Below are 19073 nucleotides of genomic sequence, written 5' to 3'. Positions count from 1 at the left end.
GCAACAAACATTAGACAAAGACCCTTTTCATTTTCAAATTTCGCACCAAAGCGATGACATCCCCTATGAAGCGCCAAACAAAGCTGAGCAGTGCGAACCTGGAAGCGTCAGAGAGGACAACGCAGGAGGAAACAGACGCAGTGGGTGTCCTCACTGAGGGTGCAATGGGCGTCCCCGTAGCACCCCGAATAGACCACCAGGCAAGTCTCTTACATATCCATTGTTAATGATGTCCCGAATCAAAGTATAAGAAACAAAGTTCACACTAGCCCAAATTTTGAAATTCTTCTTCTTATGTGGGACAGAGGAACTCTTGCACCTTCATGCTGATTTTGTTTTATTCAATTGCTGATCTTTTTTGAAGACTAAAAGGGCTTGTTTCTGGTCTTTTGTGTTTGCCTGAAAAAAAGGTTTCCCCAGACGACACTGCCTGGCATCCCTATAGAACGATTGTGCTCTGAAAGGCCTTCTTTCATTTTTATCCTGGGGTAGGAAAGCAGATTTTTGTGCTGATACTTCAGGGCAGATTTATCAAAGATCGAGGTGAATTTTCGAATTGAAAAAAATTTAATTTCAAGCTATTTTTGTGTACTTCGACTAGGGAAAAGTCCAAATTCGATTCAAATTTGCAAAAAATTCACATATCGAAATTTATCATGTACTGTCTCTTTAAAAATGTGACTTCGACCATTCACCATCCAAAACCTGCTAAATTGCTGTTTTAGCCTATGGGGGACCTCCTAGAACCTATTTGGAGTCAATTGGTGACGTTTTTTTTTGGGAAAAACTTTGAATTAAATTCGATCGAATGCGCTATTCCTTTGAATAAATCTGCCCCTTATTACTGAAATAATTTTGTCCAGGTGTTCTCAAAACAACAGATTCCATTTAAACAGCAAGGAACAAAGTTGTGAATCCACAATCCACAATGGTCTATGAGCTGCTTCTGAAGATCCCATGATTTTAGCCACTCACTTGAGTTAACCCCATGGTTGCCCACTGCCAGGTGGAAGGACCAGGAAATAAAAATTAAAGCTACAAGACTGTATCATATAATGTTTATCAGTACCAGAAATAGGCGTTCTAGCACCCAAGTCAAAACTGATACCTGGTGCCTTCCAGTATCCAGTATTTACACGCCACTTTAAAAAATGTATGAATGTAGCATTTTTTTACTTTCCTTTTGTGAGGACTCACCCTGGTGGTCTAGTGGGGCAGCAGGGACTGCCCGCCGCATTGATCTTATTGCTTCAGGTGCCGGTTCTCCTATGGCGCGAGCGGCCCGCACTTCCTGCTTGACTATTCTGATTCTTCTGGTATTGACCATTGCCTGCCTGACTATCCTTGAACGCTGCCTGCACCGACCAGCCTGTCTGACATTGCCTGAACTCAGCCCGCACCAACCCCCCGCCAGTCTGACTACGATTTGTCTAGTCCCGTCCAAAGACTTTATAACTTAATAAAGTTTTACTTTAATGCACCATCTGCTCCTGCTCCATGACTGAACAGTGTCAGAGTGGACATTTAGGGGCAGATTTATCAAAGGTCTAGGTGAATTTTTGAATTCACAAAATTCGAATTTTTAGCTATTTTTTGTGTACTTTGACTAGGAAATAGTCCAAAGTTGATTTGAATTTGAAAAAAAAATCATTTGAATATCGAAATTTATCATGTACTGTCTCTTTAAAAATTCGACTTCGACCATTAGCCATCTAAAACCTGCCGAATTGTTGTTTTAGCCTATGAGGGACCTCCTAGAACCTATTTGAAATCAATTGGTGGACTATGAAAAAATCAGGGTTTTTTTTTTCGAAAAACTTCGAATCTAATTCGATCAAATTCGCTATTACTTCGATTTGTATGATTCTAATTTGGCCAAAAATGGACCGATTCGATCAAAAACTGACCTATTCAGCCAAAAAAAACAACTTTGACTTAATTTCGGTTGTTCTTTTTGAATTCGAATTTCGAAGTTTTTCAAATTCGAAATTCGACCCTTGATAAATCTGCCCCTTAAAGTAAGGGCTTTCTGGTGCATAGATGCAACTTTCTTTTGCAACAGACTAGGGGAAATGTAAAGTGAAAGTTCAATGCAGCGCCCAAGGCAGAAGCTTTGTCTGTGTACCCCTAATCCCGACTGCTGGGAATAATACTGAAATTGTACTCCAGTCAGGAATCATCGGGCCCATACTACTACTATGTTAGTGGGGCCCACCAATTAATAGCCAATTGGTCACCTGGGCTCCTGGAAATATAGGGACCTACCAACAAGTGGAATTGGAAAAAACAGCCCAATCAGGCAAAACCATGTCCCTGATCTGCCCCAAGCCGCAATTTTGATAAAATACCCCCCCCCTCAAGACTCAATCATAATGCCTGCATGCATTACTTTACATCAAAACAACAACGAAGAGAAGTAATTAAAAAATGTTCTTTTTATTAGTCATAAACTGAGATGTTTAAATCAATAGCAGAAATTTAAATGTAGTCATGCAACTTTACCCCAGAGCTTTCCTTAAACCTTCAAGAAGTGTTAGTCATGTTGCCTTAAATTTAAGTTAAAATAAATACGCCAGTGTAGAATATATCACACGCAAATTTTTGCTAGCGTTACTTCGGCTGTGCGAGCATTTAATATCGAATTTTTGCTAGTGTTCATTTCTGCCTAGCGAATCTTCGCTGGCGCTCTTGCGATTGGGTTAATTTGAATAGGGCAGGTACCTAAAAGTTGTATGAGTGTCTTTTATTGTACTGTTGGTGCAAATGTTTGAAATGACAACTTTTTAAAACAAATGTCCAATGAGCCATAATAAAGACAGAAGAGCTTCTCAAATGCCGTAGACATGAGCCCACCCTTATATAAATGTGGCATGCCCCTCAAATTAGTTAAAAAAATGTTCACACATAGTTTGTACTTTTGAAGGCAATACCACTTTAAAAAAAGAAAAGTCATTTTTGACAACTTTAATGCATTTCTGGCATACAGGATACAATGTCACTGGCACTTTTACGAATCGATGGAGTAACGACCGTTCGCTAGAGCAAAAGAGTGCGAACTAACGCTAGCGACATTCTCATTCGCTAGCGAATTGTCCTCTATGCCTGTGAATTGTCAATGTCCCTGCAGATGGGATTTCTGCCAAACTGACACTAGCGTTGGCTACTTCACCCTCTAGTAAATCTGCCCCATTGTGTTATTACAGAGATTAGGAAAATGATACAGTTGGTAAAACCAGCAGGGTAATTATAACACAACCCTTCATTATGCTGCACATTTTGTCATTAAAAGATCAGGAAAAAAACCACTATGAAATAGTTCTTTTAGCTGAAGATATTTTTTTGTCTGAGGTTCTTATGCACTGACACAGAGACAATGATACATGGTTGTGAATAGTGAAACATAAAGAAAGCTATTTACCCATATATGGAGTTTGTTTGGTATCACACATTCTGATCATTTTCGCCCAACATTTAGCCCAGTTATGGGGCATATAACACACAGGTTCATGTAAAAAACATAAGGAGATTTGAGTTATTTTATTTATGAAATTAAAGCACAGGTTGGAGAGAGGTAGTGGACTTAAGCGAGTTCATTTATGTGAACTGCCCAGAGAAATATCAAAGAAAACTATTTATGTGGGGGGGGGTTCATTCTCTCTCTCTTTTTTTAATGGATATTTAGATATGTCATGCTTGTTTAAAGTTTAATAAAATTAGGTTAATAACACCCTAAACATAACATGCAAAAAAAACGCAAAAAAACAAAACATGTTCAGTAAATCTAGAATTAGAGGAGCACGTTGGTCAAGCTTAAATGTCTTACCATTAAACCAAATAATGTATAAGTGCCTAGCTCTGCTATAACCCTCAAATGTAATTAATACATAGTCAGGATGGTTAAAATTTAAGGAAAACGTACAAAAACAACAGTTATCTCCATGGAGTGCAACAGTCAAATTATGTCCATCCTCAGGAGTTGTATTGCAGTTCTGGAATGCACAGTAGGAGGAATGGCAATTATTTCTAAATTCTCACTTGCTCTTCATTGTCTGATTCATATGATGTGCTGGGTGTAGGTAGGACATCTATAATAGTGTCAGCTCTAGTGTGAGCTCCCTCTCTCGTCTGGCCAAAACAAGAAGCAATGACGTCCACTGCTAGGTTTGCGGTGGCTTTAACTTCTTCTGATGTGGCAGCAAGAACTGGATTTACTTCTACAAGATCCACGGCAGACAACATTCCTGATACAAAAAAATTATATTATCAGCATTATGACACAAAAATCAAACTACAATTTTTTTGGACTCATGTTTTTCTAAAATTGAAAATTAACGTTTCAATTTTCACCTTATCATGTTTCCCTAGAGGAACGCTGTAAGGGGGGTCGCCAACTCTGTAAACTGTTCTAAATTTGTTGATACATTCTTTACCTTGAATCCTGCTGAGCTGAATTGGGATTCAGCAGATATACTGAAATTGATACAATTATTGCTAACACTCCAGAAATATATCAACAAATGTAGCAAATCGTAAGAGAGGCTGTGTCAGGATTACTGAGCTGCCAGACAGGGGTGGTGATCCTGGCCCCTTCGCCGCCTGAGGCAGCAGCAGTTGCTGCTGCCCCCTCTCCCCCAGAAATTCGCTCTTAAAGTACCAGGAGCAGCATTTTTGCTGCCCCTGGTACCTAGTGGGGCTCTGCCACCTGAGGCGACAGCCTCAACTTGCCTCATTGGCGAAGCACCCCTGCTGCCAGACTGTAAAAGTAGAGAGAGGAACATTAATGTTCAAACTTCAAGAAAAAGAGTAAAAAAAAAAAAAAAAAAGCAATTGAAAAAGAAATGTACAGGTATGGGATCTGTTATCTGGAAATCCATTATCCAGAAATCTCTGCATTACGGAAAGGCCTTCTCCCATAAACTCCACTTTATCCAGATAGTTCCACCGGCTGGTGGAGGGGGCAGGAGCAAAAGGGAGGGTCGTGATGTCAAACGTGTGATTGGCTAGGACGGATTGTGACATCAAAGGAGGCAGAGCCTCGGCACTGCGATTGACAAGAAGCCTGCAAAAAAAAGATGAGTTTGGGGGCAGGCCACGGGCTTTTCTTAGGTGTATTACAAATTTACCAGCAGCTACATTGCCGGTAAATTTGTAATACCAGCCACGGCCTTGGCAGGTGTTTTACCGGCTAGGCCAGTAAAATACCGGCCGGGTGGCAACCCTACTTGCACTTGACCCAAATTAAGATATAATTCATTCTTATTGGAAGCAAAACCAGCCCATTGCAGTATTTATAAAATCCCTGCAATTAAGTAAGAAAGTGCTGGCATTGTTTTTGGAAATAACCCCACAAGAACCAGAAAAAGGATTATACCATGTAAGTATAAATGGCAATAACTTTTCAAAACATTACTTTAAACAATATCACACATGGTTTTCAGGAACATTTTAAAACTTTTTGCACTTTATCCCACGTATTGCGCCCAAAGGTGCAAATAGCATTTCATTGTATACAATGCTGTCTGGGTTTAGGAGAACTAATCACTAAAAATGAATGGGGCTAAACATGCCATATTTTATATACTGAACTTATTGCACCAGCCTAAAGTTTCAGCTTGTCAATAGCAGCAATGATCTAGGACTTCAAACTTGTCACAGGGTGTCACCATCTTGGAAAGTGTCTGTGACACTCACATGCTCAGTGGGCGCTGAGCATCTATTGAGAAGCTAAACTTAGGGGTCGTAACAAATTATCAAGCAGAAAATGAGGTTAGCCTGTAATATAAGCTGATGCTACAAGGCTGAGTATTAAATTCCGATGCTGGTTGTACTAGTGTCTGTGCTTTCATGTAGTAAGTATCTATATTAATTACCAATCAGCCTTATGTTGTCACATTAATATTATATGTGTACTGTATATTGTGAGTGGGTCCCTAAGCTCAGTAAAGGTCTGTGATTGCCTTGGACTTCTTTAGTTAAACTCCAGTTCTCCTTTAAAGTGAATTGCTTTCAGTCCTGAGAAAAACTAATCCAGTACAACTGTTATTTCGACTTAGAGACACTTTTTATGCAGATAAAATAAAGAATTACCTGTGTTATGAATTTCCTCTGTGATATAGACACCTTCCCTGTAAGTCAGTCCTCCAATGACAGGAGTTCCTGTAGCTGGCGCTAGGGCTGGGTCAAAAGCATCAATGTCGAAACTCAAGTGAATTGGGCGATCTCTTCTATAATAGTCAAATAAACAAATAAGACAAGATGAAATTTCTCCCCTGTTCTGGAAAAACACTTCAGATTTTTTCGGTTCCAAACTCAACACTGTGCCCTTGTTAACTAAAGTGAGATGCGCCTAATTTATCTTGCAATAGCTGGAAAGTACTAAATATTAATTTTACAAAATTGCAAGTTTTATGGCAACTTTTTTTTTCTGTCATAAATATTAAGGATTTTGTATAGTGCCAAAATATAACCATTGAATATCTTTATACAAATTATCAATAAATTCTAATTTTAATAATTGAATATATATTCAGATTAAGTATCTCCAATTAAATCAGTTATCAGTTGTGTTAGTTCACTCGCTAATAACACATTTATACATATCCTGTATCTTGAATAATGGACACTGGTCAGGTAAAAACTGACCCACCCAACAGATACTCCTTCCCCCTGGTATTGCAATATTTGGTCAGGTCTCATTAGTTGATTCAACAGATCTATACAAATGCATTTGTTAGCAGTCTACAATTCAGGGGGGTATTCAAGACAGTAAATAAGCATGCACGCCCAATATCACCCTGACAGGACTCCAGGTGTCTCCATGCACTGTTTTGAGAAGCTCAGTGGTGTCTTTGCCTGAGAAATGGCCAGGGCTAGGAGGGGTCATCAAGTTTGAGTAAGATAAGGTGAACCATAAATAGTAGTCAGTAAGACAGCACTCTGGCACAGTATCTGAAGTAGGGCAGCCAGTCTGGGTTTCTGTGACAGTCTCTTGTAACAAGAACTTAATCTCTCTTGGACGCAAGCCAAGACGATCCACCCCGTCCACTTCTTAAATCATACCTGCCCAGGAGCTGATCGAAAGTTTTCTCCATGACTTTCTTTATTCCCATGCAATCAATGTGTCTCATTGAGTAATATGAGATATCATAATTCTTGAGAATAAATCTGCAACAGAAAATATTAACTATGTCATTCATTGTTTAAATGTGCATATGAAATGTTGTCCTACAAATAAACACACCAATAAACATTTTAAAGGAGAACTACTCAAGAAGTGGGCTATAAATGTTACTCATTATGTTTTGGATTTGTGTACCAGCCCAAGGCAACCACAGCCCTTTAGATACTTCCAAAGATGCCCCAGTAACTCCCCATCTTTTCTGTTGAGTCACTGCACATTCTATTGTCACTAACTAAGCTTAGGGAACAGCTCAAAATATACAGTTCACATAGAATATATATCTGCCACAATAAAAGGCTGATTGATTAATACAGGTAATTACTACATGGCAGCACAGAAACCAATGCAACTAGCAACTGAATTTAATAATTAGCACCTGTAGGTATCAGAAGAGTAATTATATGGACGTCAGGGGTATCAAATTGGCCAAGTAAATTGCCAGTGCATAACATGCAGAAGTTAAAACATCTACATATTGATCACTCTGGTAAGGAGGTGACATGGCTTCAACAAGGTTTGTAACAGCCTCTAAGCACATTAATTACATCTGGTTTCCAGTTAAATTGTTCTAAAGTAGGCAATAAAATCATCTGCTACTCTTACTGTTCAGCCGGATCCAGGTCTCTCAGGCCAATGTATACAATATCAGACTTTGATAGACATGGCTTTGCCCAAGAAAATCCAGGGATTGGTGGTACCTGTTTGAGAAGAAAGATTTATTATAAGCAAGAGCTGTACACGTGTTAGGGATAGAGGTTATTCACTTTGAGGGATCAAAATAAAACATCAATACAATATAAATAATGAGGAGGAAATTATAAATTGCCTTTTTTTTAAAGGCAAACCCTGTAAATTGCAGAGACAGGGCTCTTGCACTTAAATATGATAGTGACAGTGAAAATGTTATACCACCCTATACTATTTCCAGTTTTGTCATATGTGTCCTGATATTTGTTACAATATGGTCACCATACAACAATGTGTTCCAGCATCAAATATTAAAATGAATGTGCACAAAACTAGAATAGGCGTGGCACCCACAGAAGTGCTCACACATGGATGTACACATGCACAAGAAGTCCTACATAAATGTAAAACATAAAGCCAGTCTGGTGCCTCCCAATAACATAACGGCAACATTATTTTGCCCTCCACTAACTACCAACTAACTCATTGCTGTAAATGGAAGGTTAAACCTTTGGACCAACAAAGGCTGCTGTATGTATCAGAAAGTGCAGTACAAGTATCAGCTTTCATGCTGCATCAAGTTTAAAACAAAGTTTTCTCTTAATTCTTTTGTGAATAAAATGAAATTATTGAACCTATTTTAGTGATCTTTTTCCATGCACAAAATGCAGCATCAAAATCCATGAAATTGCCTATTTAAACAGGTCACCATTAAATGCTACCTGCTGATTGTTTACAAGCGGTGACAAGATATCAGTAAACTCCAGCAACACAACAGCACTAGTTTGTACATTCACATTTCTGTTGTGTAGTTCTTGGTTATCACTGAATAAGCACTGCCTGGGACATCCATATGCATACAGCTTGGGTAAGTTATAGTTTAATTTATTGGACTGTATTCTATAATTTATCGTGTTATCTGTACCTTTCAAAATGCAGTATGCAGTAGATACAATATATTTGCCATAGGCATAAAGCAGATATTCCTTGCAGTTACTGGTTAAGGAAACATGAACAGGTATGAAAACCAACTATCCAGAGAACTCCAAAGCAATCTCCCATAGAGTCCGTTTTAAGCAAATAATTCTGAATTTAAAAATAATTCCCCTTTTCTCCATAATAATAGAACAGTATATTGTACTTGATCCTAACTAAGCTGCATAAATCCATAATGGTGGATTAAAAAACCCATTGGGTTTATTTAATGTTTACATGATTTTTATAAGACTTAAAGTATGGTGATCCAAATTATGGAAAGATCCTTATCCGGAAAACATCAGGTAAATGCATTTCACTACACTACAGTTGCATGAAATCATTTGATTTGCTTCTCTCTGACTGCAGCTTATCCGTTGGTGCATACAGCATGCCTGGGCAAGTTAATCAGCAGATCCTTGTTGACCTGATGTTTTTCACAGTGAAAACCTGTTTTGTTGAACTGTGCACACTGCGCATGGAGTTCAAAACAAACAGGTGGTTTAAAGGTGTTTTCTAGAAGAGACATCCCATTAATGCAGATCAGGAATGCCTGGGCAATGTGCCAAATGCTCAAGGCTTGAGGATTTGCCTTGCTAAAGCAAGCATGAAAATGAGCCAATCAGAGCTGACTATGCACTACCTGCCCCTGCCAAGCCTCCCGCCACCTGAAATTGTCCAACAAATCATGCACAAGGAATTTCACAACAGCTGTACCTTATCCTGAAGTTCCCTCAGCAGGAACGACACTGGCTGGCCGTGCAGGTTTCCCGATGGAGTTGTCAAAGGGGTGTTAATATCTGCATGGGCATCCACCCAAATCACACAGAGGTCCGGGCACTGCTGGGCATGGCCAGTGATAGATCCAAAAGCCAAACTGTAGGGCAAAAAGCAAGTATATTAAACTGTATAAATTATACTAACTGTGGGCGTCAGAGGCTTCAGAAACTCAGTTACTATTACTTGATGGTCCCTGAAAAATTACCCCAGACAATATCCATACACCTAAATGTATCACACTGTGTCCCATGATGCAAAAGAAGAGTGATCCAATGTGCCATAAATAGTAAGTGGAGTGTGTAACATTGACACAGAATTTCATCAGCACTTAAACAGTCCCAAGACTCCTTTTTCATTTAGTGGATTTAAAAATACACATGGACGGAAACTGCTTGCATATACTTGGGGGCTCAAGTATATTCAAACTGAAATAGATTCTGCTGAAAATGGACTTATATATAAAACTGATGATTAAAAGTTTACCCACGGAATTTTAGAAACACGTGTATTTTTTAAAGGGACAGTATAACCCTTTTTAACATGAGCTCAGTGAAAAGTTTTTCCTTTTTGCTTTATGACTTTTCTTGCTGTGTTACCCCACAATCACTAAATACATTTTTCCATACCCAATTTTGTTGATAGATTAGTGAATCAATGTGTTTGTGAGCAAAGTACCACAGGCTGCATTTCTAAAAACTCATCTTATAGCGAATTAAAGGAGCAGCATGAGTTAAATTAATGGGGCTTGTGCTCTGAACATGTCTTTTTCCTATTGTTTTAATCGTGCTAAAACTCTGGTTTTTGTTGTTGCTTTGATCTAAACAGGACAGATAGGGCAATACCCAAAACCATAGATTTTTCATGATTAAAACAATATAAAAAAAGTATGCTCATACACCAGCCCTAAGCATTTAACTCATGTTGCCCCTTAAGGGTCAGTCCACACGGGCAGATTCGGGGAGATTTAGTTGCCTGGCGACTAATCACCTCTTCTTCTGGGCGACAATCTCCCCAAACTGCCTTCGCGTGTCTTCCTGTCCGCTATAATGAAAAGTCGCCTTCGTTAAAGCCCACGCGGCGCTTCATTTTCCGAAGCCGCCCTCGTGGGGCAGGTGCCAGGCGACTAAATCTCCCTGAATATGCTTGTGTGGACTGACCCTTAGGTCGACATTCCTTTAGGTTTTTAAAAATGCAGCTTTGTATTTTGCTCACAAAAAAACACTGATTCGCTAATCTATCAATTAATCTATCACTGATCTATCTATCTATGCAACAAAATGGGTTGTGGGAAAATGCATTTTTTTGTTGTGGGGGTACATGGCAGGAAAGGCTTAATCTCAGAATACAAACCCTCCAGCAGTGCACTATTTCAAGATACTCTAATGACACTAATGAATCACATTTTAGCCCAGTAATACATTAATCCTGAATGCTTACACTGTTTGCTGTATACAGTATTTGCATGTGCGAGAGACAGGATTAAGTTAAGAGCTACTGGTTAAAGGATCATCATTTACTGAAACTGAGAAAAGAACCTGCCCTTGTGAGACCTTAATGAAATACTGTTTAATTATTTTAAAAAAAAATCATATTTTTATACTGAGCAACATAATATGAAAAAAATATTTCACTGTTCTTTACTTACCTGTGGTCTCCACCCAAGGTTACGCAGGTATGCCCAGCTCCCACTGCTTTGCTCACTTCCTCAGCCAGCACTTTGCAGGCAAGTCCTACAGTACGAGGATGTTTAACAATGCTGTTGTACAGTTCATCATTAGGAACCTGGGAAAAGTGTAAGTCTCCAAAGTCGCATACATTGCATCCTGCAAAACAAATTAAACCAGGCAGTATATCGTATTAGTTTTATTTTATGTCATTTATCATAACTTTCTTAATTGTCTGTAAATGTTTTAATCATTAAGTGTTCTGCTAAAGTGGTTCAATTCTATTATTTCCAGTGGACAGAAATCATGCAAGGCTGAGCAAATTTCTGTTCTGGAATTCATTTCACAAAATAAGCACTGGGTCCAATGCAAGACAATGGGGTGACTTTCCACATTGCTAAAATCTTCAATAACTGGACATTTGTTACAGGGGTGGTTAATTTTTAGTACGTTATAGAATGTCCTATTCATAGCATCTTTGCTATAGGTCTTCATTACTTATTCTTTGCAGTTTTAGGGTTATTTTCTTGTCTCTTCTGACTCTTTCCAGCTTTCAAATGGGGGTCACTGAATCCAGCACACACAAAAAAAGCAACAAATGCTCTGTGAGGCTACATTTTAATTGTCATTGTTACTTTTATTACTAATCTTCCTATTCTGTCCCTCTTCTAGACGCAGTGTCTAATCTACAATGATCAATGGATAAAATAAAAATGAAATCAAAGAGAAAACAGGTAAAAGATGGTAAGGGTAAGCGGAGAAGCAACCGAAGTTCATGTAAGGTTGTTTATGTAAGAAAACTAAATGTGTATGTTGTCAGCGTCAATGCTATTAGTCATAGGGATTTTTCAGGTCACATTACCACATTCACAAAACAGTATTGTAAAACAGGAACAGGTTTAGCCAGTTATCAGCTCTACCATATTAGGAGCATAACATATGTATAGGAAGATTAGGTGTGAGGGTCTGGCTAAATCAGAGCAAAGGGAAACCTAAGTGGAAACATTTCTGCAATCAGTCAACAAGTATCACATTTCAAGAGCCAGTGTTGCACAATTTTTCACTGCTTGATTGAAAACATGATTAAGTTACTTACAGGTAACAGATGAACATTAACCATTTCATACAATATGTTTATTGAGGACTTTTTTTTTATTATTATTATTAAACACATAGAATTAATGGCAGAATTTTTTTTAATGTAAGTATTTTAGCTACGGAGTTCTTATAGCATATATATAAATTTACACCAAAAAAGAAAAAAAAAATGCCACAAAATGAATTGAATTTTTATGAAAATGCAGGATTCCAGGACTTGGTTCAGGATTTGGCGAAATCCGAGCAATTTTTCAACGTGATTCAATTGCCTATCCAAATTGAATCCAAACCCACCAAAAAAGTCTCAACATTTGTCATGCACATACACAAAACACGCACATGTTTATCTTAACAATAATCTGCATATGCAAATAACGGTTTGGATTCATTGGATTTAAGGGACGCATTGGTCCTCAGTTTGGGACGGCCTAAAGATGCATGAAAGATCTGGGATTGAGCCGAATTCTAAATAAGATCCCCTGGTGCATACCTAGTAAAAAGACTGCTATAAATGTGCATACATTTTGGAGCAGATACAACAGAATTCGTGCACTTTTTTTTAATCACTGGAAAGTCCATTGGTATCCATATGTGTATAAAAACCTACGGGATATGTGTGTTATACAGTATATTCAATGACATTCTTAATGATTCAATGGTTCCTCCGAAAAAGTATGGAGATATACAGCAGCCCCCTGGCATTTGCCGGATCCCACAGATTGCCAGTCCGGGCCTGGCCTTGACTGGACTGCACAAAGCACTCAATTGCCTACTTAGGCCTGATTACCCAACATAAGTGTCCAACCTGAATAATGCTCTTGGGCTGAACTAAAGCAAATCCCAACTACCATGTTCCAACATCTAGTCAAAAACTATCCCAGCAAAGTAGAGACATTTACAGTATAATAGGAACACTTCACATTAAAACCCTGGAATTGATGAGTCTGGCATTTTAGGGGGGCTGCTTCATTGAAACATTGCTACAGATCAAAAATGCATTGCTACAGATCTAATTTCTCTTATTTCACATGCACTGAAGTATTTGTCTGATGTCATCTCATAGAATACAGCGGCCACGATGAAGGAAGTGCAAGTTTTCAGATGTTCAGTAAGATCTTTTAGATAAAAGCTAGCATTTCAGATAGGGGATCAACATATTGGTAAAGGCATGTTTAGGGGACTTGCTTTGTCCTTTAAGCAGTAAACATAATAATCCTGTCAGACTAATGTGTAGTTGCTGTGCATTATCTGTAATCCCCCAGATAGCAAACAGTAATAGACAATTCTTTATATCACTTGTATTCCTCCAACAATGATACTAAATAGGGTACTGCGTGGTCCACCTGGTCTATACTCGCAGAGGAATATTAAGTAAATTTGATTTGGCAAGGCACTGTTGGTTAAAAGCTTTGGATCTGGAGGAAACCCCTTCTACTGCTTCATTATGTGCACCTTTATAATGTCTGCTTGTTCTCTCTTATAACTCTGCGGACTTCACATATTCAAAGGATAATGGGACTGTGCATTGATTACCCACATACAGTATATTTTGTTTTCATTTTTCTTTTGTGCTGATATTTTACTTTATGTTCTGTTTGTTAAAAGTATAAAAAAAAGATTTAAAAAAATAGGGTACTATGTATATTTTGATATCTCTGCAGTGAAAAGACCATAGAGCTGAGGTTTCTATTTAATTTATGGTTGAATTGATGTCGGGAAGGGGTTTGATACAATACGCTTTGTATCAATCAACATCTACCAGATGTATTCTCCAAATATCCTTTCTTTCTGTTGAATTTCCACTTCCTCTCCTTCAATGAGTATCCCTATTGGAAGGGTCAAAATAAAGGCCACTTAGGGATTAAGAAGAAAACCTGTTTCCTCTTCTAGATACTCCTGGAAGCCCAGCTTGAAGGTCAAGTAGCATGAGACTTGGGTTGAACATGCATTTGCTGTGCTGGAGATTTTAGGGGCTATAACTCAATGGCTGATGCAGTGATGTTTATGTTTATCTGTAACATTATTATGAGCTAAGGCAAACTTTAAATAGAAACTCAAATAAAGAAAATTCTTAAAAACAACATTGTCAATATCTAACTTCTTACTGTCAAAGAAACCCTGTGGTGAATGTAGTATTCCCATGTTCCTATCAGTGTGTTGCACAGCCCGAGAAAAAAAGTGCAGAGTAATGACCTTGATATCATGTTGCTTACTTGTCTCCACAGTGAGACAGAATAATTTAAGACTAGGTAAAAAGAAGTAAAAAAAAAAAAAGTCCCACTTTATTAGCCTTATATAACACATTATTTGGTGTTTTTTGCCATCTTTAAAAATATCACAGTAAGGATTATTTTAAGTCCAGCCTTTGGGCCTGTTTATCTCAGACGTTCCTCTACACTGGACATTTCTGAAGTTACTTTGGATGACTTGCAGATTTCAGATTGACATTGATATGGCATCTTTGGAATCTGAAACAAGATCACTCTGCAAACAGGAGGATGTGTTCCGTCTTCCAAGGAGATAGTGTTCTGGGTCAACATGTTAATTCATCTCCCCCCCCCCCATTAAAATGGAAAACTACTAGATTTAAATGTCTTATTTCATAGCCCTCTAATTATAATTTATCTATCACAAAACCATGCTCTGCGGTACCAATCATTATATAGTGTAAGTTTATACGTTTAAGTTAAGAGTTAAATTTGATTAAACATGTCCTTGTGATCCCATACTCAACAAATGATTTTAAAGGTTGTAGTCTGCTCAGAATTCCAGACATATAGTTTTAGGAGTGGGTTGAGTGACAGATCAGAAAGTTCAAATGTATGTGGTAGTACAGTATCTTGTAAGTAACTTGTAAGAGGTACACCACAGATATCTGTATTCCTAATATATATTAGGAGACGTGAATCATTCTTTTATGTTTTGAATTCATACTAGCAATCTACAATTTGTAAATTACTCAACTCTGTTCTTCAGAGGGAAGGTAGAATACCGTGCAGCACCTGGATAACAGGGCAATGTTTGCCTGTGTCCTTTTGAAGTTTATATATTAGTTACTGAATTACTCATTGTATTAAGGTGCGATAATTACTCCAGCTATAATATTCAGTAGGAATTGTGGGAAGAAATTGACTGTATGATAAGAATGAATGGTTTCACTCATTCATTTAACATTGCCATTGCAACAAAAACACAGTGGTGCCAGTAAATGCAGAGCACCCCAGAATTTTTGCACCCCCCACTGCTGCTTAATTTGTGTGCAATAATGACAAAAAAACAACTAAGGGCCATTTCAAGGGATGTCCAAAAATCTCCCCCCCCCCGTAAGTGCATTTGGCTATAGTTTTTTTGCACCTTGCATGTGTGTGTTGCTAAATGAGACCTTTAAAGGAATAGTTCAGTGTGAAAATAAAAACTGTGTAAATAAATAGACTGTGCAAAATAAAAAATGTTTCTAATATAGTTAGTTAGCCAAAAATGTAATGTATAAAGGCTGGAGCGAACAGATGTCTAATAAAACAGCCAAAATCCAACTTCCTGCTTTTCAGCTCTATAACTCTGAGTTAGTCAGCGACTTGAAGGGGGGCCACATGGTACATTTCTGTTCAGTGAGTTTGCAATTGATCCCCAGCATTCAGCTCAGATTCAAAAGCAACAGAAATGACCCATGTGGCCCCCCCTCAAGTCTCCGATTGGTTATTGCCTGGTAGCCAGGGTAACCAGTCAGTGTAAACCAAGAGAGCTGAAAAGCAGGAAGTTGGATTCTGACTGACAAGTTATACATCCAGTCACTCCAGCCTTTATACATTACATTTTTGGCTAACTAACTATATTAGAAACATTTTTTATTTTGCACAGCCTATTTATTTACACAGTTTTTATTTTCACACTGAACTATTCCTTTAATCTCTAAACCTCATGTTGTTCACTGCACCAAGGAAGTGGTAACTAATAAAATGTGCAATAGACTGTGTTTGGGTATGCAATTTCCTGCCTAATTACCCTCTATATAGTCCTAAAATTATGTGAACATGGCAAATACAATACATATGTTTTCATATATCTGAAAACTTCAACTAAGGGTCAATCACCAAATTAATAGTATGACCCCTGCCTCACCCAATTATGTCTCACCAACACAATAGGAGCTACAGAACCCTTGTATTAGAGATATCATTTGATATTTTAGAAATTAATACGCATTCATGTAATTGCCCATTCTTTTTTGTTTTAACAATAACAGTGTCAGAAAGTTTAGGCATCTTACCTAAATTGGACAGTCTTTCAATTAAACCAGCACTTCTAATGGCTGCGGGGCCATGCTCCACGCCTCTTCTTTTCTATAAAAAAAAAAGTTAAAAATATAGGAAAATCTAATTGACATCCACAAAGTTTTTTCAGCAGTGCAAATTGTGACTTAAGTCAATCATGTGAATTTGCATTTGAACAACAGTGCCATTGTAGTCTATAATGATTATTATGTAACGTTGTAACCTATACCTAATAATCCCATTCAGTATACAGTTCACACATGAGGAAATTAAAAAGAGACTCAAACATGTTAAGATAAACAAAGGTCCGGGGCCAGATGGTATTGATCCCAGGGTACTTAGCGAGTTTAGCTCTATGATTGCCAAACCTCTTTACTTAATTTTTCAGGTTTCATTGAGGTCTGGCATTGTGCCGAGAGACTGGCGAATTGCTAATGTGGCCCTGCTATTCAAAAAGGGATCCCATTCTCAGCCTCAAAACTATAGGCCAGTTAGTCTGACGTCAGTGGTAGGAAAGCTTTTCAAAGGGTTAATAAAGGATATGATACTGGACTTCATAGCAAATCATAATACTATTAGTGTATGCCACATGGTTTTATCCATAACAGATCTTGTCAGACTAATTTAATTTATTTTTATGAAAAGGTGAGCAGGGACCTCGATTCTGGGATGGCAGAGGATGTTATTTACTTTTATTTGTTAAAGTATTTGATACAGTGCCACACAGAAGGTTACTGGTTAAATTAAGGAATGTTGGCCTGGAACATAGTATTTGTACCTGGATAGAGAACTGGCTAAAGGTTAGATTACAAAGAGCGTTGGTAAATGGAACATTTTCGAATTGAACCAGTGTTCTTAGTGGAGTACTACAGGGCTCTGTACTTGGTCTTTTGCTTTTCAACTTGTTTATTAATGACCTGGAGGTGAAAGTACTGTTTCTATTTTTGCAGATGATACTAAATTGTGCAGAACTATAGGTTCCATAATATATCAATATATCAAATGCTATTGTGATACTAAACTCTATAGTTAGTATAGATATGTGAAGGTATGGAGGGGTGTGTGTATGGATGCTGGGTTTTCATTTGGAGGGGTTGAACTTGATGGACTTTATCTTTTTTCAACCTGATTTAACTATGTAACTATGTCTTCCTTGCAGAATAAAGTTAATTGTTCATCTAAGGCTGTTCCTGCAGTAGCCAAATCCCCATTTAATTCCATTTAATGTTGACTTATACACTGAACATCATCATATATCACACTATAATACTCTGTAACCAGCATATTGACTTATAACCAAATAACCCAGTATGAAGAGCTGGGTGAAGAAAAGTTCAAGTATTAGTAGTTGCCAGATGTCTACATGGGGTAGGCTTCACAAAAAAGCAAGTGATGGAACATTTATTAGCACTGGAAGAAATGATCAATACAAAACAGTATTCATCCAATTTAATGACCAATATTTATCATAATTATTACAGCAATCTTGACTTTTTTAGTTAATTGTACTGCATTTTGGTTGGGCTGCCTTGGTGTGACAGCCAATCAGATTTAACACACCTTATAAGGAGACACAGTTTAAACAGGTTTAAACCGATCTGAGACTGTTCAGTGTTAATACTGCTGTAGGGTTTTTAAAATTGATCTAGGAATGACCTGCTTTTGTTTCCATACATTAGGGGTTTTTTTTTCACCAAAGAGACTACGCCTAAATCAGTGTAAATAATATGAATGAAGTTAATGGCTGTATTATGGGGTATAACTGTGTTTCCAAGAAGTGTGAGTCTATAGAGAAGGTTCTATAGAGCATAGGAGTGGGTGACTGAGAGGCAGAGAGACTGTACATGGCCACATGCAGTTGACAAAGAAACTAGATGTTTCCTACTGAGCCACTATCAGCCTCTCCTCACTGTCACCTGCTTGAATCAATGGCAGCTTTTTATGATTTTAATCACATTCTCAGCACATTCAGTATAAATATGATCTTTGTAGCATGAGTCTATACAAATGTAGTGAAAGAAAGGATTTACCTGTCCCTTGGAGAAGGGCGCCCCGATCACAGCCACAGAGTGAGAGCATTTCTTCTGAAGCTTTATGATACTGACTTGCTTCTTCAGCAGCCTGACGAAATTGCTTCTTATCGACATGGCAGCGAGCTATAGAAGTGATGGGGATGGGATGACAATGCGGCATGTGTTACCAGCAAGTACCAGTCTGAGCGCTACTCGCAGCAGCGTCATGATTTTGTCTGCTTGCAGCGCGGGCGCGTCCCTCCTTCTACGTCACACGCCTCGACCAATCAGGAAGCTGTTCAGCGGAGGTGTGCCGGCACAGCCCACCCTAAGCCTCCTACGCCTACTGCTGAGTTATTTAGGGATCGGCTGTGGGAGTGACAGCTTCAAGCTGTTTATTAGTGAT

The 19073-nt window shown here is 38.2% G+C and overlaps 1 protein-coding gene across 1 annotated transcript; it reads right to left on the bottom strand.

The window, feature by feature from the left end:
- Positions 1 to 2417: 2417 nt before the first annotated feature.
- On the bottom strand, positions 2418 to 18848 carry arg2.S (arginase 2 S homeolog; the record flags this gene model as incomplete). The annotated part of the gene is given in 10 exon segments (NM_001086042.1): positions 2418 to 2588; positions 2589 to 4021; positions 4024 to 4241; positions 6088 to 6224; positions 7060 to 7164; positions 7784 to 7878; positions 9560 to 9719; positions 11268 to 11445; positions 16652 to 16724; positions 18686 to 18848. Coding segments are annotated over 8 exon segments (1083 nt in total).
- Between the last annotated feature and the right edge of the window lie 225 nt (positions 18849 to 19073).

This window comes from Xenopus laevis, chromosome 2S (assembly GCF_017654675.1).
Source record: "Xenopus laevis strain J_2021 chromosome 2S, Xenopus_laevis_v10.1, whole genome shotgun sequence".
NCBI lineage: Eukaryota > Metazoa > Chordata > Amphibia > Anura > Pipidae > Xenopus > Xenopus laevis.
The sequence above is the reverse complement of the archived record's forward strand: the minus strand, read 5'-3'. Positions and strand labels throughout refer to the sequence as shown.